General features: G+C 40.8%; 1 protein-coding gene across 1 annotated transcript in view; it reads right to left on the bottom strand.

Moving 5' to 3' along the window:
- The window catches only part of LOC138641711 (scinderin-like), a 62,313-nt gene that overhangs the window by 3,368 nt on the left and 33,382 nt on the right, over nucleotides 1-25,563 (bottom strand). The window contains exons 5-15 of the mRNA XM_069729320.1: nucleotides 23,602-23,694; nucleotides 22,635-22,761; nucleotides 14,920-15,008; nucleotides 14,343-14,558; nucleotides 8,103-8,224; nucleotides 6,733-6,823; nucleotides 5,858-6,028; nucleotides 4,884-5,061; nucleotides 4,233-4,354; nucleotides 3,439-3,516; nucleotides 2,729-2,789 (exon numbers count right to left, since the gene is read on the bottom strand). Of these exons, the coding sequence (XP_069585421.1) occupies nucleotides 2,729-2,789; nucleotides 3,439-3,516; nucleotides 4,233-4,354; nucleotides 4,884-5,061; nucleotides 5,858-6,028; nucleotides 6,733-6,823; nucleotides 8,103-8,224; nucleotides 14,343-14,558; nucleotides 14,920-15,008; nucleotides 22,635-22,761; nucleotides 23,602-23,694 (1,348 nt within the window). The remainder of the gene's footprint in view (nucleotides 1-2,728; nucleotides 2,790-3,438; nucleotides 3,517-4,232; nucleotides 4,355-4,883; nucleotides 5,062-5,857; nucleotides 6,029-6,732; nucleotides 6,824-8,102; nucleotides 8,225-14,342; nucleotides 14,559-14,919; nucleotides 15,009-22,634; nucleotides 22,762-23,601; nucleotides 23,695-25,563) is intronic.

Raw genomic sequence — 25,563 nt, forward strand, 5'->3', positions numbered from 1 at the left:
TGCGTGTCTGAAACGCGTTTTACTCGCATTTTGCACATATTCCTCTGGTGAGGATTAAATTGTTACGTATAGCACTTTACTTAGTAATATTTTCACCATGATTTTCTGTGATCTTTTGTGAGATTTTTTTGATATTTATGCACATATTTATACATCACTAGGCACACATTGGTCTTTCCATATATATTTTTTTCACACTTTTTATATTTTTTTTTACCCTTGGTGTGCATACGTGATAGACGCCCATCTTACCCTGTGGTATATTATGAGGATCTGGCTTGCCCTATTATTTGCGGCTTGATTTGTGCACAATTTTCTTGGAAATTATTTATCTATCTATATATATATATATATATATATATATATATATACAGTGGGGCAAAAAAGTATTTAGTCAGTCAGCAATAGTGCAAGTTCCACCACTTAAAAAGATGAGAGGCGTCTGTAATTTACATCATAGGTAGACCTCAACTATGGGAGACAAACTGAGAAAAAAAAATCCAGAAAATCACATTGTCTGTTTTTTTAACATTTTATTTGCATATTATGGTGGAAAATAAGTATATGGTCAGAAACAAAATTTCATCTCAATACTTTGTAATATATCCTTTGTTGGCAATGACAGAGGTCAAACGTTTTCTGTAAGTCTTCACAAGGTTGCCACACACTGTTGTTGGTATGTTGGCCCATTCCTCCATGCAGATCTCCTCTAGAGCAGTGATGTTTTTGGCTTTTCGCTTGGCAACACGGACTTTCAACTCCCTCCAAAGGTTTTCTATAGGGTTGAGATCTGGAGACTGGCTAGGCCACTCCAGGACCTTGAAATGGTTCTTACGAAGCCACTCCTTCGTTGCCCTGGCGGTGTGCTTTGGATCATTGTCATGTTGAAAGACCCAGCCACGTTTCATCTTCAATGCCCTTGCTGATGGAAGGAGGTTTGCACTCAAAATCTCACGATACATGGCCCCATTCATTCTTTCATGTACCCGGATCAGTCGTCCTGGCCCCTTTGCAGAGAAACAGCCCCAAAGCATGATGTTTCCACCACCATGCTTTACAGTAGGTATGGTGTTTGATGGATGCAACTCAGTATTCTTTTTCCTCCAAACACGACAAGTTGTGTTTCTACCAAACAGTTCCAGTTTGGTTTCATCAGACCATAGGACATTCTCCCAAAACTCCTCTGGATCATCCAAATGCTCTCTAGCAAACTTCAGACGGGCCCGGACATGTACTGGCTTAAGCAGTGGGACACGTCTGGCACTGCAGGATCTGAGTCCATGGTGGCGTAGTGTGTTACTTATGGTAGGCCTTGTTACATTGGTCCCAGCTCTCTGCAGTTCATTCACTAGGTCCCCCCGCGTGGTTCTGGGATTTTTGCTCACCGTCCTTGTGATCATTCTGACCCCACGGGGTGGGATTTTGCGTGGAGCCCCAGATCGAGGGAGATTATCAGTGGTCTTGTATGTCTTCCATTTTCTAATTATTGCTCCCACTGTTGATTTCTTCACTCCAAGCTGGTTGGCTATTGCAGATTCAGTCTTCCCAGCCTGGTGCAGGGCTACAATTTTGTTTCTGGTGTCCTTTGACAGCTCTTTGGTCTTCACCATAGTGGAGTTTGGAGTCAGACTGTTTGAGGGTGTGCACAGGTGTCTTTTTATACTGATAACAAGTTTAAACAGGTGCCATTACTACAGGTAATGAGTGGAGGAAAGAGGAGACTCTTAAAGAAGAAGTTACAGGTCTGTGAGAGCCAGAAATCTTGATTGTTTGTTTCTGACCAAATACTTATTTTCCACCATAATATGCAAAAAAAATTATAAAAAAACAGACAATGTGATTTTCTGGATTTTTATTTCTCAGTTTGTCTCCCATAGTTGAGGTCTATGATGTAAATTGCAGACGCCTCTCATCTTTTTAAGTGGTGGAACTTGCACTATTGCTGACTGACTAAATACTTTTTTGCCCCACTGTATATATATATATATATATATATATATATTTTTTTTTTTAATAATATATTTTTTTAAATGTTTGTCACTATTGTTATGAAATAAATAAAAATTGATTTCTATAGTATAATCATTCCCTGTCACGTTCTCATTGGTTCAGGATCTCTGTGTTGAGAGCTTTGTTCTTCTCTCTTTAGTGGGTTTCCACTATATCTGTGGCACATGTGGTATATTGGTTTTTAAATTTGTTTATTATTTAGGTATCACTACTGTGTCTTTTACTAATTCATGTTGGAGATGACAAGCTTTAGGCAAATGGTTGATTTCCTAAAAAGTAGCCCCACCAGAAGGGTCTATAGCCAAGCACCCCACTAAAGAGGGGTTGCTGAGCATGAGACCCTAGATAGACAGGGTCTCAATGACTTTTCTCAAACATGTACCCAATGTTTTCTCAGTGAGTTCAATATATAATAACAATTCGTAGAATAAATCTGTAGACTGCAGCTTCTCCCGGGAATGTGGAGGAGATAGTTCCTGGTGAAGGCAGCTGCCTTTGCGGTGGTAGATCTATATTAGATCAATCCATTAACCTTTAGCCATGATATTTTTGACCAGATCCTTCAAAAAAAAACTTTCATTCCTGGTTTGTTTCCATAAATATAACAATGTAGATCTTCATCCAAGATTAAAGCTTCTGATGAGTTTTATGGCTGCTGAACGGCCACCATGATGGTGCAGTCGGAGAAGACAGCTGCTGACCAAAGAGACGGACTCACCTGCCACCAGTGATTCCTTCTTCTCTACGTCATTGGAATCGATCCCAATCCACAAAAATATCTACAAAACATCACAACAAATGATGTGTATAAGATAATCAGGACTGGTGGTCCTTTTCTACAGAGCAACTACAGACCGGTCAGAAGACGGAGAGGTCCATGGACTGGATCACGAGAAGATACTCAAGATGGTCCAGCCTCTTAATAGATAATGAAGCCCACGAGGTCCAGGATAGGACAACACTACCTTAGACCGCCAATGGAACTGATCTTTTTTTTGTGGGTTCCTTACTTTTAATGTAGGTGATAAGGTTCTCATAAAAAAATATCTGCTGTAATTTTCTTTATTGATGCTGTGATATGGGGATTTGAGACTTTATTATAATGGAGGAACCTACTGCATCTGCGAGCAGGATGAGGATAAGGGGCAAAAAGGCAGCAGCTACCCCCTGACGACTGAGGGGCCCAAAGGAACCAACGTTATAAATGAGGTATATATGGTAGGTGGGGGCTTCTGTTACACGTTCTATTTCTGCATAGGTCCCATTGAACTAAGGGATCACAGAACCCTTCAGAGTTGTTATACCCCATAAACATGGTTACATCTTCAATATCTCAAGTAAGGCTCGTATCACATAGCGTTCCATAATCCAGAATATCCAATAATCCGGTAACAAATCCCATTTCAGCCAGGTGATAGGTGAGATTACCTGCTCCCAGGTGTCCAGCATCATGACGTCATCCTCGGCCAGGTCTTCTTGCGTGAACTCCCCGGGAACTTCTTCAACCTACCAGGCACCATGGAGGAGAGAGGTGATCACAGGGTTAATATAGACATTGCCAGAAAGTAGCCAGATGCATCTACTCCCCTTATACAATCCCATTCCCGAAATACTCTGTACAGCCAGTATACTACATTGTATGGTAATAATATTAGTTACCAAAGTTTTTTGCTCATCTTTACGTCCCGGCAGGTTAGGTAGGATATATTGAGACTAAAATTTGGGTGCAATTTAGGCATATGGGGTCACATTTTAAGGCACGCTCCTATACTATAAGTCACACCCCTCCTCTTTGTCATTGTTTTAACAGTATTGGGAAAACTTTTAACAAAACTTTAGTGCAGCTATCTGTAAAATGTGACGCACAATAGTAAATCTGCCCCTTTGTGTTTCAGTTTCTCCCCATATTCTAGATCTCTGCTACTTGTCAGTGATTGTCAGCAGCGGTTAACCCTCCTACAGACCGCTCCTGATCACCGCCGCTACATTTGTATCCAGTCTATAGAATCCTGTGATGTGTCAGTCAGAACTCCAGGTTGTTACAATGTATCCGAGCGAAGCCCGATCATCCACATGTGATACAAGGACGATCGGGGTCCTGGCACGGGCTAACAGGGAGGGGTCTCACATGTAGGACCCCTCTCTATACCATCCTATTAAAGTTTGGCATAATGGGAACAATGTTTAATTCTATGAAACCTATGAAGAATCGGCTTATTTACCAGAAACCTCCCGGTTCTATTGGAGCATCCGTACAGTTTTGGTGGGTGATCTTCCAGTTGGGTTTCAAGGAGAGGGGACGTCTGATATTCCTTCTTACCGCCCAGAGTTGTCCAGAAAATGTCTGATAAAAGGACGACGTTTAAAAGATTATAATCTGTGCAGTAAGAGATCAGAGAAATCCAAAATGATCGTGAATTCATATCAGAACTGAACGTTTATTTCCTGGATTGTCCCGGACATCTCAGTCTCCTGTAAAGCTGCTGACAATCACCACTAGGGGGCGCATGCTGCATCGGTGCGATGTAGTGGACTGTATGTGCCGGGAGCTCCCCCTAGTGGTGGCAGCAGGCAGCCAGAAATGCTTTTATGTAAGTTTATGACTATGTGGGAGATTTGGAGCTTAGATCTTAAATCATATCTGTGGGAAACAATGTATGTTGACATCTGTAGAAGACATTGTATGGTGCATCTACGTCAAGAAATACAGGAATTGGTGGCATTTCTGGCAGATAATGTATAGCAGTTTCCGCGTCAAGCAATATCTGGTGGCATCTGTGGCCACTGCCAGTGATTTTATGTGACATTTGTGGCAAGGACATGTACATAATGACGAAAGAACAATGACGAGCATCTTCTGATTGCTCTCGTACCTGGCTCTTTGCCTTCTTCCACTTTTGTTCCTTTCCACTTCATAGTCGTCACCAGATATTCCGCACCTTTAATTTCCTCCACATTTGCTCCTTTTCCAATCCACATAATGGCCGTGTCACTTTGGAATTTCAACACAAAAGCATCGTTGGCGTTGAGCGAGCGGGCGTCAGCGTCAACCTGCACATATACAAGGGGTTCGCTTTATTCCGGAGTCCGATCTGTCAAATCACTAAAAAACATCATTCCCATAAAAATAAATAAATCTACTAAATACAACTCCTTAACTTCCTACAAGCTCAGCGTCTTCATATAAGCCCCAGTTGTCAAGAGTGTGTCACGTCCTCCTGGGAGACCTCGGGTTAGAAGATCACTACTTATTGTGAATCACAGATCTTCCATTTAGCCTCTGTGTTTGTGTCCCATATTAAATGGATTTTGTTTCCTTTGGTGCTGAAGAGGTTAACAACCCTTTCTATGCTGGTCAGAAACTCCATGTTCAGTTGCTTCTGATCTGGTCATTACCTCTCTCTATAAAACCTGGCCAGACCTTCTCTTCCTTGCCAGTAAAAGCTTGGCTTCCTAGCTCCTTGGAGACTCTGTGCTGAATTGTCCTGCTCCCATTTGGTTGGTACATTCCTATTCTTCACTATATACCTCCTTAACTTTGGTGAGTGTTTCCATGTTTGTTTCTTCTGTTATTCCTGCTTTGTCTTTGTGTCTTGTTTACCTTACATTTTTGTCCCATGCGTCATGCGGTTGGGGAGGGGGCAGATCAGGGTTTAACAGGAGCATAATAAGGTCGGAGACTCAGGCGTCTCTACCATCAAGAGTACCCCCGGAACAGGGATAGCTAGGGTCCCAGTTCAAGGGACAGTTAAGGCCCCCCTCCTTACCGAAGACAGTCACCTCATGGCACCAGTATAGGAGAACTCCTGTACTTTCTACTTGGATGTTCCAATAACATCTTCTTTACCTCATTTATCCTTGTAATCGATCCTATGTTCTTCCTGACTTGGAAGAGCCGGATGGCGCGCGGAGGAGCCTGGCCGCTCTTCCTGGACGTGCCGTCCTTGAAGACAATCAGCGGCTTGTCTTTGAATATGGCCAGAAGATGCGGAGGCTCCTTCCCCTGAGGGACGCGAGTCTAGAAAGACAAAGAAAAATTAAAAAAAAAAAATGTATGACCCTTGGAAGAAGGGGAGGAAAAAACAAAAAACACAAAAATTAAAATTGTCCACGTCTGGGAGAGTTGGATAAAAAAAAAAGAACGGATGTAAACATGTGACAATATATTTATATCTGCTTAACATAGACTGCAATGTTTTATAAAAAAGTAATCCGTTTGTCATCAAAAGGATGAAAAGGCGCAGCAGACTGAGTTTTTTGCATCCTGCAAAAAAACGGATCAAAACAGACTTGTGCGCTAATTAATACGGTGGTGGTTTCTTCTGTTACATGTAATGTAACAATTGAAACTTTTTTTTAATAGAACAAGCAAATAAGTCAAATGCAGAAACGCGGCGGGGTGCGGACGACCGTAGACATTTATGACGTCTGTGGATTCAACCCCTGTAAAAAGTTTGTGCAAAAATGCTGCCGAATCCAGAGCGAAAAGTAACCAAAAGTAAATCAAGAGAAGGTCTCAATATTAGGAGGAAACAAAGTAATAAAATACTGAAAACGAGCAGAAAAATAACAGAGGATTAATAATTATTCATCCCGATGTTCTTATCAGTCGGAGATGAAGTGAAGGATGATATAACGGCAACAACAAATTGTAGAAAATCCGGAGACGTAAAAGATGAAAGGTCGCAATGATATAACCCCCGGGATCGGTGCTGTACTGACGTGAGTGGCTCCGGCCTTGATGGAGCGATCCAGCTGCACCGTGAGGAAGGCGGACATCATGATCTCGTCCTTTGTCGAATGATTCCCCTGCCTGAAAGGAACAAACATATCAGGTCTGAACTGTAGACGATAGGTCTTCTCCTAGGATCCCAGACACGGTTTCCTGCACCTACGGCCACACACTGCACCATCGCGCTCTTCATGTCAATGACCGCTGCACATACCGACCTCTGCTGGTGAAGTGTAAGAATGCAGGCACCGGGCTGAGAACAGGATTTTTCTCTTGACAAAAACCCTAACATCAAAGTTGCAGGTAAAAAAAAAAAACTCTAAACTTTTAAATAGCCACAGTGAGAATTTAGTTCATTTTTATGCTACATATTTTTTTGTGCACAAAAAAAAGAAACGGCAGCATCTTAAAGTATTGGCAAAGTGGATGGGATTTCTAGAAATTTCATCCCTACATTACTTTTTTTGCATAATGTAAACTCACCCGTAGTGCTTTTTTTTTAATAAGTAACTTATCCCACATATACTCAGCAATAGAAGTTGGCCTAAGTTCACATGCAGCATTTTTGCACCAAAAAGAGCGTTTGGAGGAGAAATGCTGCGAGCAGTATTAGAAAAAAAAAAAATGCCAAAGGTGAGCATAGCTTAAAAGCTAACAAAAGCAAAACTCGGAAAACTCACAACAGTAACCCTCTGTCAGGTTAAAAGGAGAAAAAAAAACTAAAAATCTGCAAATAATGTTGGAGATCTGTTTCAATTTACATACCCCACCCATTTTAAAGAGTTAAAGGGGTTCTATCAAACGGTTAAAGGGGTTGTCACCTTTCAGAAAATCCTGGCCCATAGGCACAGATTGTTAAAAAAATAATAAGATAAACTGTGCTTTACTCGCGTTCTCCGGGTCCAGCATTGAGTCTCCACCATGGCTCCTGGTGTGCGGTATTGTCTGATGACACATTGGTAGAGCAGAAACCAGCAGTGATCTCAACAGCTTTGCCCCTGTAGAAATAACACCCAGCATAGAGCGTCTGCACTGAGTGATTGGCTGCAGCTCTGTCGACATAAAATCAACGCTGCAGCTAATATCAGATCCTGGGAGCAGTGGCAAATAATCATCAGTGGACCGTGAAGGGCGAGTAAAAAAGCAATGTGTTTTTTTTCTTTATTTTGTTTTTAGGGATTTTCTGAAAAGGGAAAAATCCAACTAATGAAATTAAGCCCTCATACAGCAGGATCAATGGAAAGACAAGAAAGGCATGACAATAAAAACTGGAGAAACTGTTTAGTCTTAAAATATTGTTTTGGGGGTTTTTTTGGGAGGGAGACGAGTCAAGAATTGTGTTTTTGACTTTTCTACTCACCAGGTATAAATCACTGTTCCTTTAGCAGAAGTGTACAAAATGATGTAACAATCCCCACCATAGAATTGTCCATAAGTTTCAAGATCTACTGCGACTCTACCAGTGGATTCAACTCGCCAAATCTTGGAGAAAAAAACATATTCACTGCAAAGTAGTTAAACACCTGTACATAAGGGGCAGTATTATAGTAGTTATATTCTTGTACATAAGGGGCAGTATTATAGTAGTTATATTCTTGTACATAAGGGGCAGTATTATAGTAGTTATATTCTTGTACATAAGGGGCAGTATTATAGTAGTTATATTCTTGTACATAGGAGTAGTATTATAGTAGTTATATTCTTGTACATAAGGGGCAGTATTATAGTAGTTATATTCTTGTACATAGGAGCAGTATTATAGTAGTTATATTCTTGTACATAGGAGCAGTATTATAGTAGTTATATTCTTGTACATAGGGGTCAGTATTATAGTAGTTATATTCTTGTACATAGGGGCAGTATTATAGTAGTTATATTCTTGTACATGGGAGCAGTATTATAGTAGTTATATTCTTGTACATAGGAGCAGTATTATAGTAGTTATATTCCTGTACATAGGGGCAGTATTATGGTAGTTATATTCTTGTACATAAGGGGCAGTATTATAGTAGTTATATTCTTGTACATGGGAGCAGTATTATAGTAGTTATATTCTTGTACATGGGAGCAGTATTATAGTAGTTATATTCTTGTACATAGGAGCAGTATTATAGTAGTTATATTCTTGTACATAGGGGCAGTATTATAGTAGTTATATTCTTGTACATAGGGGCAGTATTATAGTAGTTATATTCTTGTACATAGGAGTAGTATTATAGTAGTTATATTCTTGTACATAAGGGGCAGTATTATAGTAGTTATATTCTTGTACATAGGAGCAGTATTATAGTAGTTATATTCTTGTACATAGGAGCAGTATTATAGTAGTTATATTCTTGTACATAAGGGGCAGTATTATAGTAGTTATATTCTTGTACATAGGAGTAGTATTATAGTAGTTATATTCTTGTACATAAGGGGCAGTATTATAGTAGTTATATTCTTGTACATAGGAGCAGTATTATAGTAGTTATATTCTTGTACATAGGAGCAGTATTATAGTAGTTATATTCTTGTACATAGGGGTCAGTATTATAGTAGTTATATTCTTGTACATAGGGGCAGTATTATAGTAGTTATATTCTTGTACATGGGAGCAGTATTATAGTAGTTATATTCTTGTACATAGGAGCAGTATTATAGTAGTTATATTCTTGTACATAGGGGCAGTATTATGGTAGTTATATTCTTGTACATAAGGGGCAGTATTATAGTAGTTATATTCTTGTACATGGGAGCAGTATTATAGTAGTTATATTCTTGTACATGGGAGCAGTATTATAGTAGTTATATTCTTGTACATAGGAGCAGTATTATAGTAGTTATATTCTTGTACATAGGGGCAGTATTATAGTAGTTATATTCTTGTACATAGGGGCAGTATTATAGTAGTTATATTCTTGTACATAGGGGCAGTATTATAGTAGTTATATTCTTGTACATAAGGGGCAGTATTATAGTAGTTATATTCTTGTACATAGGAGCAGTATTATAGTAGTTATATTCTTGTACATGGGAGCAGTATTATAGTAGTTATATTCTTGTACATAGGAGCAGTATTATAGTAGTTATATTCTTGTACATAGGGGCAGTATTATAGTAGTTATATTCTTGTACATAGGGGGCAGTATTACAGTAGTTATATTCTTGTACATAGGTGCAGTATTATAGTAGTTATATTCTTGTACATAGGGGCAGTATTATAGTAGTGATATACTTGTACATAGGAGCAGTATTATAGTAGTTATATTCTTGTACATAGGAGCAGTATTATAGTAGTTATATTCTTGTACATGGGAGCAGTATTATAGTAGTTATATTCTTGTACATAGGGGCAGTATTATAGTAGTGATATACTTGTACATAGGAGCAGTATTATAGTAGTTATATTCTTGTACATGGGAGCAGTATTATAGTAGTTATATTCTTGTACATAGGAGCAGTATTATAGTAGTTATATTCTTGTACATAGGGGCAGTATTATAGTAGTGATATACTTGTACATAGGAGCAGTATTATAGTAGTTATATTCTTGTACATAGGAGCAGTATTATAGTAGTTATATTCTTGTACATAGGAGCAGTATTATAGTAGTTATATTCTTGTACATAGGGGCAGTATTATAGTAGTTATATTCTTGTACATAGGAGCAGTATTATAGTAGTTATATTCGGAGCAGTATTATAGTAGTTATATTCTTGTACATAGAGGCAGTATTATAGTAGTTATATTCTTGTACATAGGAGCAGTATTATAGTAGTTATATTCTTGTACATAGGGGCAGTATTATAGTAGTTATATTCGGAGCAGTATTATAGTAGTTATATTCTTGTACATAGGAGCAGTATTATAGTAGTTATATTCTTGTACATAGGAGCAGTATTATAGCAGTTATATTCTTGTACATAGGGGCAGTATTATAGTAGTTATATTCTTGTACATAGGAGCAGTATTATAGTAGTTATATTCTTGTACATAGGGGCAGTATTATAGTAGTTATATTCGGAGCAGTATTATAGTAGTTATATTCTTGTACATAGGGGCAGTATTATAGTAGTGATATACTTGTACATAGGAGCAGTATTATAGTAGTTATAGTCTTGTACATAGGAGCAGTATTATAGTAGTTATATTCTTGTGCATAGGAGCAGTATTATAGTAGTTATATTCTTGTACATAGGGGCAGTATTATAGTAGTTATATTCTTGTACATAGGAGCAGTATTATAGTAGTTATATTCGGAGCAGTATTATAGTAGTTATATTCTTGTACATAGGAGCAGTATTATAGTAGTTATATTCTTGTACATAGGAGCAGTATTATAGTAGTTATATTCTTGTACATAGGGGCAGTATTATAGTAGTTATATTCTTGTACATAGGAGCAGTATTATAGTAGTTATATTCTTGTACATAGGGGCAGTATTATAGTAGTTATATTCGGAGCAGTATTATAGTAGTTATATTCTTGTACATAGAGGCAGTATTATAGTAGTTATATTCTTGTACATAGGAGCAGTATTATAGTAGTTATATTCTTGTACATAGGAGCAGTATTATAGTAGTTATATTCTTGTACATAGGGGCAGTATTATAGTAGTTATATTCGGAGCAGTATTATAGTAGTTATATTCTTGTACATAGGAGCAGTATTATAGTAGTTATATTCTTGTACATAGGAGCAGTATTATAGTAGTTATATTCTTGTACATAGGGGCAGTATTATAGTAGTTATATTCTTGTACATAGGAGCAGTATTATAGTAGTTATATTCTTGTACATAGGGGCAGTATTATAGTAGTTATATTCGGAGCAGTATTATAGTAGTTATATTCTTGTACATAGAGGCAGTATTATAGTAGTTATATTCTTGTACATAGGAGCAGTATTATAGTAGTTATATTCTTGTACATAGGGGCAGTATTATAGTAGTTATATTCGGAGCAGTATTATAGTAGTTATATTCTTGTACATAGGAGCAGTATTATAGTAGTTATATTCTTGTACATAGGAGCAGTATTATAGTAGTTATATTCTTGTACATAGGGGCAGTATTATAGTAGTTATATTCTTGTACATAGGAGCAGTATTATCTACTATATAATTGTCTAAGGGTCACTTCCGTCTGTCCTTCTTTCTTTCTTTCTGTCACGGTTATTCATTCGCTGATTGGTCTCGCCAGCTGCCTGTCATGGCTGCCGCGACCAATCAGCGACGGGCACAGTCCGGAAGAAAATGGCCGCTCCTTACTCCCCGCAGTCAGTGTCCCCGGCGCCCGCTCCATACTCTCCTCTGGTCACCGCTAACACAGGGTGAATGCCGGCGGTAAGGGACCGCGTTATGCCGCGGGTAACGCACTCCGTTACCGCCGCTATTAACCCTGTGTATCCCCAACCTTTTACTATTGACGCTGCCTATGCGGCATCAATAGTAAAAAAAATAATATTAAAAATAGTAAAAAAAACCTGCTATACTCCCCTCCGTTGTCCGCTGAGCCCCTCGCGCCGGCCGCCATCTTTCTTTCCCAGCGATGCATTGCGAAATTACGCAGAAGACCTAGCGGTCTCACAAGACCGGAAAGTCATCTGGGTAATTTCGCAATGCATCCTGGGAACACAAGATGGCGCGCCGATCGGCACAGCACCGTTGGATCCCAGGAGGCGGAGAGACGGGACGCTGAGGAGCAGCGACCAGAATGGTGAGTATGTTCAACTACATGGGGCCCTCGGATCGTTAGGTGAGTATATGTTTATTTTTTATTTTTTAACCTGTGACATACATGGCTGGGCAATATACTACGTGGCTCCGTGCTGTATACTACGTCACTGGGCAATATACTACGTCACTGGGCAATATACTACGTCACTGGGCAATATACTACGTCACTGGGCAATATACTACATGGCTGGGCAATATACTATGTGGCTGGGCAATATACTACGTGGCTGGGCAACATACTACATGGCTGGGCAATATACTACGTAGCTGGGCAATATACTACATGGCTGGGCAATATACTACATGGCTGGGCAATGTACTACGTGACTGGGCAATATACTACGTAACTGGGCAATATACTACGTGGCTGGGCAATATACTACGTGGCTGCGCAATATACTACGTGGCTGGGCAATATACTACGTGGGCTGTGCAATATACTACATGGCTGCGCAATATACTACGTGGCTGCGCAATATACTACGTGGCTGGGCAATATACTACGTGGACATGCATATTCTAGAATACTCGATGCGTTAGAATCGGGCCACCATCTAGTAGTAGTTATATTCTTGTACATAGGGGCAGTATTATCGTAGTTATATTCTTGTACATAGGGGCAGTATTATAGTAGTTATATTCTTGTACATAGGGGCAGTATTATAGTAGTTATATTCTTGTACATAGGGGCAGTATTATAGTAGTTATAATCTTGTACATAGGGGCAGTATTATAGTAGTTATATTCTTGTACATAGGGGCAGTATTATAGTAGTTATAATCTTGTACATAGGGGCAGTATTATAGCAGTTATATTCTTGTACATAGGGGCAGTATTATAGTAGTTATATTCTTGTACAGAGGAGCAGTATTATAGTAGTTATATTCTAGTACATAGGAGCAGTATTATAGTAGTTATATTCTTGTACATAGGAGCAGTATTATAGTAGTTATATTCTAGTACATAGGGGGCAGTATTATAGTAGTTATATTCCTGTACATAGGGGGCAGTGTTATAGTAGTTATATTCTTGTACATAGGGGCAGTATTATAGTAGTTATATTCTTGTACATAGGGACAGTATTATAGTAGTTATATTCTTGTACATAGGAGCAGTATTATAGTAGTTATATTCTTGTACATAGGGGCAGTATTATAGTAGTTATATTCTTGTACATAGGGGCAGTATTATAGTAGTTATATTCTTGTACATAGGGGCAGTATTATAGTAGTTATAATCTTGTACATAGGGGCAGTATTATAGCAGTTATATTCTTGTACATAGGAGCAGTATTATAGTAGTTATATTCTTGTACAGAGGAGCAGTATTATAGTAGTTATATTCTTGTACATAGGGGCAGTATTATAGCAGTTATATTCTTGTACATAGGGGGCAGTATTATAGTAGTTATATTCTTGTACATAGGAGCAGTATTATAGTAGTTATATTCTTGTACATAGGAGCAGTATTATAGTAGTTATATTCTTGTACATAGGAGCAGTGTTATAGTAGTTATATTCTTGTACAGAGGAGCAGTATTATAGTAGTTATATTCTTGTACATAGGGGCAGTATTATAGTAGTTATATTCTTGTACATAGGGGCAGTATTATAGTAGTTATATTCTTGTAAATAGGGGCAGTATTATAGTAGTTATATTCTTGTACATAGGGGCAGTATTATAGTAGTTATATTCTTGTATATAAGAGCAGTATTATAGTAGTTATATTCTTGTACATAGGAGCAGTATTATAGTAGTTATATTCTTGTACATAGGGGCAGTATTATAGTAGTTATATTCTTGTACATAGGGGCAGTATTATAGTAGTTATATTCTTGTATATTGTGGGCAGTATTACAATAACTTAGCCTACGTAAATTTACCTCAACTTTTCCTGACCCGTCGTCAATCATGTTGTACTGAGCAGCCATTTTTGGAGAGCTGTGAAGCAATTTTGCATCAAACGGAGTTTGCTCAATATTTGCAATTCTTCCTTTAGTGACCACCTTCCCGAAGCCTTGACTTTGTTCTTTATCCCTCCAGTCTTTGAAATACTGTTTGAACATTGGGGTCTCCCCTTCCTCTGGCAGAACTATGATCTATAACAGGAGCACATGGAGCTTATATAACAGTGAGAATGGAAATGAGAAATAGAGCAGGAAAAAAAATCATTAATCTAGTAAAGTCTTATTCTACAGTAACTACTGTGTTTTGGAACTATGTAAGTACAGCAGTTGTGGAACCTATGGGAACTGTGGTCGCTATTTCCCTGTCTACTTGCAAATATCCATATATAAATGCCTGAGAGATACCTGTCCCGCAGCAAAGACTCACATCTACTTGTTTGATCACATTGAAAATTGCATGAATATATAAATATTATAAGAAAATAAATCTGCTTAACATTAAATCTTGGAATAAATAATAGGTCACTCTATGGTCATACATTCCATTTAATACCTGAGTGTTGGCTGCATAATTCATCTTTTTCAGATAATCTTCTGCAGTCTTCAGAGCCATCTTTTTCTCCTCCTTATTTGACTTTTTGCCTGAAAAAATATATTGATTTTTTTAAAGCTTAATCACTGTGGGCAGAGAATAATATTTTTATTTATTATTAATAATAATTATTCTGTCCCCGGGGCCTGTGGCTGCAAATATGGCTCTGTGAGATGCTGAATCTCTTCACCCTACTTACAATTGGCGACGGTCGCAGATAGCTTAACTCAGCTGCAGGCACACATGTATTGAAGAATCCAGAAAAGACTTTAATTTCTTTAAGAATTCTTGTTGAATGCATAAACAGCAGCAGCTGGTAAAAAGACTTTCTTGAGACAAGCTGAAAGCACATGTGCTTCTAATGAAGCCAAGATGGAGACTGAGACACAGGGAGAAGAAGAAGAAGGAAGTGACATGACACCCAGCAGAGGGAGACAGAAGGGACAAACTTCATGGAAATGGAGGACTTCAGCTATGCAAAACCCAGGAACACATAGCAACAATAAACATATGAGAAACTGCAATACAGCATGTAAAATGTACAGGACAGTCTGTAAAATGTCTCATTCATGGGACATAACACTCCCCATCTGAAATCTTTAGACCTGAAAAACAATAGGAAAACAATCATGCAAGTAACAACAACAACAACAACAGTTGTAGTCCAATTGGCATGGTCCAATCTTCAGTTGGAGGAATGAAGTCTTCAACAGCGGGATAGTCCAAGTCCAAACGTAAACCAATCTCAGATTGGGGAATCTGCAATGTGCAAACACTTACACCAACCCAACAATCCACTGGAGAAAGTTCAAATGTTCGAATGTTCCAACACAGCTGGAGGAATGGCGTAGGCTCCCCGCCGTGAGCTGTGTCCATAAACAATGACTTTCATGTGATGTCCTCCTTTGGTAAAAGTAACACAAGCTCAGTGACTGGACAGAAGAAAATACGAGTTGAACTGCCTTTCGTAACCTTGACTTCTACCTTACGGATCTTTCCGTCATTGCTTGGTGTAACCTTGGTGATGAGACCCATTGGACAGTCATTGCGATGAGCTTCTTTATCTTTAAGGAGAACGAGGTCTCCCTCTTGTAGATTAGGTTTTGCAGTCTGCCATTTGTGACGGCTTTGAAGCAAGTGCAGGTATTTAGTTTTCCAGCGGTGCCAAAAGGCATTGGACAAGTGTTGTACCTGTTTCCACTGACGTATGTAAATGTCCCCGTCCACAAACTTCCCTGGAGAGATTGCGGCAGCTCCAACTTTCTGAGTAAGAAGTGTAGCAGGAGTAAGGATCATTGGTGCATCAGGGTCCGATGTTACTGGTTCCACTTTACTGTCTGTGTAGAAGGTAAATGAATCAATAGCAATGTCCATTTCATCCTTTATAGCTTCAGCTAACTCCACTGCCAGAACGGCAGCACAAAGTTCGAGTCTTGGAACAGAGTGAGCAGGTTTCGGGGGTAGTTGTGCCTTACCAAAGATGAATCCACAATGCACCTTGTTATCTTCTTCCAAGGTCTTCAGGTAGGCTACAGCAGCTATAGCCTCAGTAGAAGCGTCGGAGAAAATGTGGACTTCTCTTCTGATGGTGGCTGAAAGAGTGCCTGGGGAATAACATCATGGGACTTGGAAATGCTTACTAAGACCTTCAGAGACTTCTTCATTGCCTCCCACCTTTGTTGTTTCTGGGATGGTAGCGGAGTGTCCTAATCCTTACTCTCGGAGGTCAACTGTCTCAACAGTATCTTGCCTTGAATGGTGATGGGTGCGATAAACCCGAGAGGATCATAGATGCTGTTCACAACAGATAGGGCTCCTCGTTTAGTGAAAGGTTTATCACAAGCTGACACCTGGAAAGTGAATGTGTCCTGCTTAATATCCTAAAGTAGACCGAGGCTGCGTTGCGTTGGAGGAACGTCAGAACCCAGAACAAGATCCCTTACACCAGCAGCGTGATCCTCAGATGGAAATGCTTCCATTACCTTTTTACTGTTGGAGATGATCTTGTGGCGTCTAAGGTTTGCTGTTGACAGCATTTCCTGAGTCCTAGAGAGCAGATCGATTGTCTCTTCACTTGTGGGAAGACTTAAGTCCATCATCTACGTAGAAGTTTCTTTCCAGAAATAGACGAGCATCAGACCCATATTCTCTCTCACCTTCCTGTGCTTAATCCATAGATGGCCACTGCAAGCGAGGGGCTGTTCCCGAAGACGTGCACCTTCATCCTGTAGTCTATGACCTTGTTATGGACGTCGTTGTCTTTGTGCCATAGGAATCTGAGGTAGTATCTGCTGTCTTCTCTCACGATAAAACAGTGAAACATTTGATGAATGTCGGCCATTACTGCGACAGGTTCTTGCCTGAAGCGAATAAGTACTCCTATAAGGCTGTTGTTTAGATTAGGCCCAGTGAGGAGCAGGCTATTTAGGGAGATGCCTTCATACTGAGCACTCGAGTCAAACACCACTCTAATTTGGTCGGGTTTGCAAGGATGGTAGACACCAAAGGATGGGAGATACCAGCATTCTTCACCTTCTTTTAGCGGGGGTGCGGGTTCTGCGTGACCTCTGTCGAAGATATTCTGCATGAAGTCGACAAAATGTTTCTCCATCTCTTGAAGGTGCATTTTAGGGATGAAAACCTTGCTTGTTGCAGATTATTAGGTAGTCTTGTTCTTGGATAACGAAAAGGTAAAGGTGCTACACAGCTATTTGAATCGTCTTGGGCAAATTCCTTTTCCATAATCTTTACAAACTCTTTATCCTCCCTTGCAGGTGCTAGCTGATTGTCTTCTCTTGTAGAGTTGAAAACTGTTGACCCGAGGTCATCATTGTGAGACAGGAATGTGTTCCTGTTGTCAGAGGTTTCTTTCTTCCACTTGTTTTCAGTTATCTTCTCTTTCACACATTAATGATGTGGACATGGTTGAAAGTAAGTGTTGCGACCATTTGGTAGGACGTGAGTCTTAAATGAGGAAATCCTTGTGGAGTTGGGATTTCCTCTCTGTTGGACAGTATCTGGTTGCATTCGACCAGAGTGGGTAAGGGTATCTCCACATTATTCTCAAGAGAAGACACGATGAGTCCATTTGCTCTTCTCCCAGAGACCTCTGTAACACCTCTGCAGGTGCCCAGGGTGTAGGGGTGAGAGTTTCCCTTTAAGTCAAACATATCAAAGAGTTCTGACCTTGCAAGTGACCGGTTGCTCTGATCATCCAGGATAACATGCACCCTTGCGGTTTTCTCTGGTCGACCCTTGGGAAACACATTCAACAGGCATATCTTCGCACACGACTTGTCCCAGAGGCCTTCTCCGCAGACTTCTGTGCATGAAGAAGATATTGTGGTAGAACTCACTGTTTGAATAGCATTCTCCCCGTCTTGCCTCGTGGTGGGGGGAGGCATAGGCTGTGCAGTGTTAGACTGGGATGGATGGAGCGCTTGCACATGCTCCTCACTGTCGCACTCTAAACACTTAATAGATATTTTACAGTCCTTAGCAAAGTGTTCAGTAGAAGCGCAGCACCTGTAACATATCCCAAAGTTCTTCAGAAGCGCTTTGCGTTCCTGGAGTGGTTTCTTTCTGAAGCCGATGCACTTCTTTAAGGGGTGAGGTTTCTTGTGAAAGGGACACATATGATTAGGATTCTCAACCTTCTCACCTTTGTTGCTCTTATCTTGTGATACTGTAAGTGTGGGAAGAATATCAGTCTTCTTGACGGACATTGGAGCTCGGCGGTTCCTGTAGTTAAGACGTGGACTCTCAAGTTTAGGATTTGAAACAGGGCCGCTGTGTTCTTCATAGGAAGAACTTGGATCAGTCTTACACTCTGCAATATTTTTGATGGACTCGCAGAAGTAGGAAAATGGAGGGAAGGAGATTTGGTTTTCCCTTTTGTATTTTGATCCAAGCATGGCCCACTTATTTTGGATATTGGATGGCAGCTTGGAAACTATTGGGGTTACCCCATGAGCAGTGTCCAGGTAGTTGAGGCCAGGCAGGTACGGGTCTGCTTTGGCGAGCTGAAGCTCTAACAGAAGGTCACTGAGCTCTTGGAACCTTGTATTGTCCTTACTAGATACCTTTGGAAAATCCTCTAGTTGCTTGAACAGGGCCTTTTCTATGGCCTCAGGACTGCCATAGCTTCTTTCTAGCCTCTTCCATGCAGCGGTGAGACCCGCGATAGAATTACTGATGTAGACTGACTTAAGTCTCTTGACCCGATCCGTGGATTGTGGCCCAAGCCACCTGATTAGCAGGTCTAGCTCTTCAGCGGCGGTGATGCCGAGGTCACTGATTGTGGTTTCAAAGGTTCACTTCCAATCCCTGTAGTTCTCAGGTTTATCGGCAAATTTTGTAAGACTGGTCTTAGTTATATCACGCCGAATCATGTACCTTGCAAAGCCAGTCATATCGGCATTCTCTGATTTTGGAAGGACCATTGCTGGCTGGGTAGCATTGTTCATATAGTCTGAGCTTTGACCTGGGAATGCAGGAACATATGGGGCAGTGTAGGCATTCAGTCCATTAACTGGCTTAATGAGCTTAGTTTCTGCCACACAGAATTGTGTGACTGACCGGAGTGTGGTGACTTGCCTGCATATTGGCCTGCACGTATGTTTCTGTGTATAAGGTTTGGTGCGGTGCAGGTTTCCGCTACATTCCAGTGCACAGAGGAGGATCAGGATGCAGGGTTGGCAGCGTATTGTACTGACCTTGGGTGCAGGATGCGGGTAAACACTCTGTGTCCTGTTGTCTCAGGAGAGCATCTGTGCAGTCAGGAAGGATTGCAGGAGCAGGGGGAGCGCTGTATTGGCTTTGTATATAGTCTCTAGTAAGCATAAGAGGGTCTTCAGTATCAAAATCACTTAAACTGACACTGTCTCTTTGGCTCCCACTGATGGCTTGTTCCAGGACCTTTAACCTTGCCATGGCTGCGGTGTGTTCACAATCCTTCTCTAGGGCCTCTATTTCTGCCTTTCTTTTCTTCTCTAGGGCCTCTGTTTCTGCCTTTCTTTTCTTCTCTAGGGCCTTTGTTTCTGCCTTTCTTTTCTTCTCTAGGGCCTCTATTTCTGCCTTTCTTTTCATCTCTAGGGCCTCTGTTTCTGCCTTTCTTTTCTTCTCTAGGGCCTCTATTTCTGCCTTTCTTTTCATCTCTAGGGCCTCTGTTTCTGCCTTTCTTTTCTTCTCTAGGGCCTCTATTTCTGCCGTTCTTTTCATATCTAGGGCCTCTGTTTCTGCCTTTTTCTTCTCTAGGGCCTCTGTTTCTGCCTTTCTTTTCATCTCTAGGGCCTCTGTTTCTGCCTTTCTTTTCTTCTCTAGGGCCTCTATTTCTGCCTTTCTTTTCATCTCTAGGGCCTCTGTTTCTGCCTTTCTTTTCTTCTCTAGGGCCTTTGTTTCTGCCTTTCTTTTCTTCTCTAGGGCCTCTATTTCTGCCTTTCTTTTCATCTCTAGGGCCTCTGTTTCTGCCTTTCTTTTCTTCTCTAGGGCCTCTATTTCTGCCTTTCTTTTCATCTCTAGGGCCTCTGTTTCTGCCTTTCTTTTCTTCTCTAGGGCCTCTATTTCTGCCGTTCTTTTCATATCTAGGGCCTCTGTTTCTGCCTTTTTCTTCTCTAGGGCCTCTGTTTCTGCCTTTCTTTTCATCTCTAGGGCCTCTGTTTCTGCCTTTCTTTTCTTCTCTAGGGCCTCTATTTCTGCCTTTCTTTTCATCTCTAGGGCCTCTGTTTCTGCCTTTCTTTTCTTCTCTAGGGCCTCTATTTCTGCCTTTCTTTTCATCTCTAGGGCCTCTGTTTCTGCCTTTCTTTTCTTCTCTAGGGCCTCTATTTCTGCCGTTCTTTTCATATCTAGGGCCTCTGTTTCTGCCTTTTTCTTCTCTAGGGCCTCTGTTTCTGCCTTTCTTTTCTTCTCTAGGGCCTCTGTTTCTGCCTTTCTTTTCTTCTCTAGGGCCTCTATTTCTGCCGTTCTTTTCATATCTAGGGCCTCTGTTTCTGCCTTTTTCTTCTCTAGGGCCTCTGTTTCTGCCTTTCTTTTCTTCTCTAGGGCCTCTATTTCTGCCTTTCTTTTCTTCTCTAGGGCCTCTGTTTCTGCCTTTCTTTTCTTCTCTAGGACCTCTGTTTCTGCCTTTCTTTTCATCTCTAGGGCCTCTGTTTCTGCCTTTCTTTTCTTCTCTAGGGCCTCTATTTCTGCCTTTCTTTTCATATCTAGGGCCTCTGTTTCTGCCTTTTTCTTCTCTAGGGCCTCTGTTTCTGCCTTTCTTTTCTTCTCTAGGGTCTATTTCTGCCTTTCTTTTCTTCTCTAGGGCCTCTGTTTCTGCCTTTCTTTTCTTCTCTAGGACCTCTGTTTCTGCCTTTCTTTTCTAATCTAGGGCCTCTGTTTCTGCCTTTCTTTTCTTCTCTAGGGCCTCTGTTTCTGCCTTTCTTTTCATCTCTAGGGCCTCTGTTTCGGCTGCCTCTATTTCCATCTCAATTTTCTTTTGAGCGAAGGCAGTTTGTATTTTAGTGGCCTCAGCTTCTGCACGTGCTCCTACGAGCTGTTCGCTGAGGGTTGAGGATTTTGAAGAGCGTGACTTAGATGATCGCTTTTGACAGTCTGGCTGAGCCGGAAATACAAGATGACATCTCGGCTATTAGCGTGATTCTTGCTTATGTCTTGGCTTTTATTTTGCGCACCATGCTTTCTCTCTCAGAGTTAAGTTGTTGGAAAGCTTGCAGCTCTTTGCAAGGAACTGACGGGTTAAGTCTCTGTAACACAGAGGTGCACTGAGCTGCAATTTCTGCATACAGCTTCTGAACACAGTTGTGCAAGGGTTCCCTCTGGTGAAGAGAAGCAGGCTGAGACAGGCTGTCTATGTGACTCAGCAGTTTTTGCCATTGCTCTGCTATAGCATGGAGAAGATCATGTTTACTGGATTCTAGATTCTCCCTTACTTTCCACGTGGGCTTTGTGGGACGTCTAGCCTTCTCACTAGATGGTGGATCAAGTTCTTTGCACTCTTCCTCTAACAATGGGTCTGGCAGAGCCCGTATAGTCATTCCTTCAGCCATCCTGATTCACAGGGAGAAGGGTCCTGTATAGTCTCTTATATGCTGAGAGCGGATGCTCTGCAGGAAGTTCTGTAGCTTTATAGAAGCTGTGGGTGGCTTTACAGATGAAACTGGGAAGTCTTTTTTACTATTCTGTCCCCGGGACCTGTGGCTGCAAATATGGCTCTGTGAGATGCTGGATCTCTTCACCTTACTTACAATTGGCGACGATCGCAGATAGCTGAACTCAGCTACAGGCACACATGTTATGAAGAATCCAGAAGAGACTTTGATTTCTTTAAGAATTCTTGTTGAATGTATACAAACAGCAGCAGGTAAAAAAGACTTTCTTCAGACAGGCGGAAAGCACATGTGCCTCTAATGAAGCCAAGATGGAGACTGAGACACAGGGAGAAGAAGAAGGAAGTGACATGACACCCAGCAGAGGGAGACAGAAGGGACAAACTTCATGGAAAGGGAGAATTTCAGCTATGTAAAACCCAGGAACACATAGCAACAATAAACAATATGAGAGACTGCAACACAACATGTAAAATGTACAGGACAGTCTGTAAAATGTCTCATTCATGGGACATAAAAATAATAATAATAATATTGTTATTATTATTTTTTTTATTATCTATTTTTTTTTACCTTTCCAAACAAAGATCTTGTCTCCTCCATACAGGATGAAACATTCCTCAGTCAGCAGCATTGACTTGGAGAACGGACTTTCCTCTGATACTGTGGTTATTTGCATGGATCCAGTTTCATCTGAAACCTGTAATATAAGAGACGTATTGCTCACACATTTAAGAGATAAGTAAGAAACTTTTCAGAATAAAGTGTTTTGTTTGCACATGAGAAATCACTATTTCTGGCCATTATATGACTTCTCATCCCTCGGAGGCTCGATCTCTAATTTGCAGTTGACTCTGAGCTAGTAGGTGGGGACAATCTGCTATGATGTCTCTCATACACAGCACAAACAAAAAGGAGGATTCCTTCTCTTTTAACATTTGGTAGCACAAAAAAGAAGCAGCATAGGCAGGAGAACTATATTCAGCAATAATGAGCAGTGTAGCTGTGAATCCAGCACTATTATAAGCTGTCTGGAATTTCCACTAGAAGTTTCACTGCCTATCACTCTGCTCCTCTCTATCCTTCTCCACCTCTCTGTTCACCATAGAGAAAACTATGGGAGTAACCTACCCCTCTCTTTGATGGTGATTTGTGGGCTGCTTCTTGGAGTTAATGATTAATGTGGGAGGAGAAGTGGCTCTTAAGTGGAGAAAGAAGCAGATTTCTCTGCTGAGATTAATAATTTTCCTATTTGGATAGGAGCTGATCTGTAGTAATCTTATAGCCAAGCCAGCCCCCTTCTCTATCTATGAGAAGGGGGCTGGCTTATCTATAGCAAAGAGTACATGTATTACACAATCATCTATGAATTGCAATAGGCACAAAGCAGCTGGATCTTTGATGATCGGCTCACAGTGGGGGTGGGGAAGCATTAGGAAGTGCTCTTCCCTGAAATGTTGGGATCTATCCTCATCCCAGAAAACACACAGATCTCAAGGCTGCCCAAGATCTAACAGGTAATGATTTTCTTCCATCTCACCATGTGCAGCTTCGCCTTCGCCCTATTGATAACATCAGCAACTTGGTCTGTGTCCTCATCTCCTTCTTGTAACTTCGGTTTTGGACCTAAAATCTTTAAGAATACGAATAAGTAATCTGTAAGTAATTAGTTTTTTTTTTACCAAATTCCGTAGTGTCTGACACAGAGTGACTGCAGACTTATCAATTTAGATTGGACAATCCCTTTAAATTTGCAGCTTTTAGCCCAGGAAAGGCAAGTGTGATACATTTTGGGTTTAGCGTCCCATTGGTGAGGGGTCGCTTTCTCACAGCTGGTGGGCTCTCATGAATTGCCCAATCTGCGTGCCGAGTCGCTTCATTTCATAAGTATATTCTATATGGCAGTAATGAAGCCCAAATATCATATATTCAGTATTTGCACTTCGTACAGAGGCGGCTGTATTCTTTTTTTGTATGTTATGCAGTAACAGCAGCTTGCACCGGTTCACACTCTCTTTATTTTGTTCAGAACTGCTGATCAGTTATTTTTTTGTAAATAGATATGTATATAAAAGACTAGATGGTGGCCTGATTCAAACGCATCGGGTATTCTAGAATATGTATGTGTGTTTATAGCAGCCACATAGTATATAGCACAGGCCGCGTAGTATATAAGAGTACTACATGGCCTGTGGTGTGTACCATGTGGATGCTATATACATACATACATATTGTAGAATACCTGATGGATTAATATTGGCCACACAGTAAATAACACAGCCCACATAGTATATAACACAGCCCACACAGTATATAGCAGCCACGCAGTATATAACACAGCCCACGTAGTATGTAACACTGGCCACGTAATATATAGCACAGCCCACATAGTATCTAACAGTGGCCACGTAGTATATAGCACGCAGTATAGAACACAGCCCACGTAGTATATAGCACAGCCACATAGTATATAACACTGCCCATGTAGTATAGAACACTGTCCACGTAGTATATAGCAGCCATGTAGTATATAATGCAGCCCACGCAGTATATAACACAGCCCACATAGTATCTAACACTGGCCAGGTAGTATATAGCAGCCACGCAGTATCTAACACAGCCCACGCAGTATTTAGCAGTGTGGGCACCATATCCCTGTTAAAAAAAATAATTGAAATAAAAAATAGTTATATACTCACCCGCCAGGATCCAGCGTAGATCCAGCGAACCTCTGGCGATGCGCGCGTGGCTGCCGCCATCTTTCGTTCCCAGGATGCATTGCGAAATTACCCAGATCACTTAGCGAGACCGCTAAGTCTTCTGGGCAATTTTGAATGCATCTCTGGGAACGGAAGCTGGCGGCAGGCGCGAGCGCATCATCGGGCTACGGAAGGTGAGAATAGCAGGTTTTTTGGTTTTTTTTTATTACTTTTAACATTAGATCTTTTTACTATTGATGCTGCATAGGCACGAGACCGGCACGTCATTATCTTGCGAGACCGCAATGCATGGACCAGTCACCGGAGCGTCGCGAGGTGCGGGAAAGGCCTGGGCTGGAACCGAGAGGCCAACAGAAGGTGAGTATATAATGATTTTAAATTTTTTTTTTCCTTATTTTTAACATAAAATCTTTTTGGGATTTAAATCCTGCGCCAATGTCGCTGATTGGTCGCGCGCGCCGACTGGGCGCGACCAATCAGAGAAGCAGGATTTAAATCCCGCGCCAATGTGGCTGATTGGTCGCGCGTTGCATTGCGGTATCGCGAGATGATGACGTAGTGGTCTCGCGAGACCGCACGTCATCATCTCACGAGACCTCAATGCATGGACCAGTCACCGGAGCGTCGCGAGGTGTGAGAAAAGCCTGGGCTGGATCCGGAAGGTGAGTATATAATGATTTTTTTATTATTATTTTTAACATTAGATCTTTTCACTATTGATGCTGCATACACAGCATCAATAGTAAAAAGTTGGTCACACAGGGTTAATAGCAGCGTTAATG

This window comes from Ranitomeya imitator, chromosome 6 (assembly GCF_032444005.1).
Source record: "Ranitomeya imitator isolate aRanImi1 chromosome 6, aRanImi1.pri, whole genome shotgun sequence".
NCBI lineage: Eukaryota > Metazoa > Chordata > Amphibia > Anura > Dendrobatidae > Ranitomeya > Ranitomeya imitator.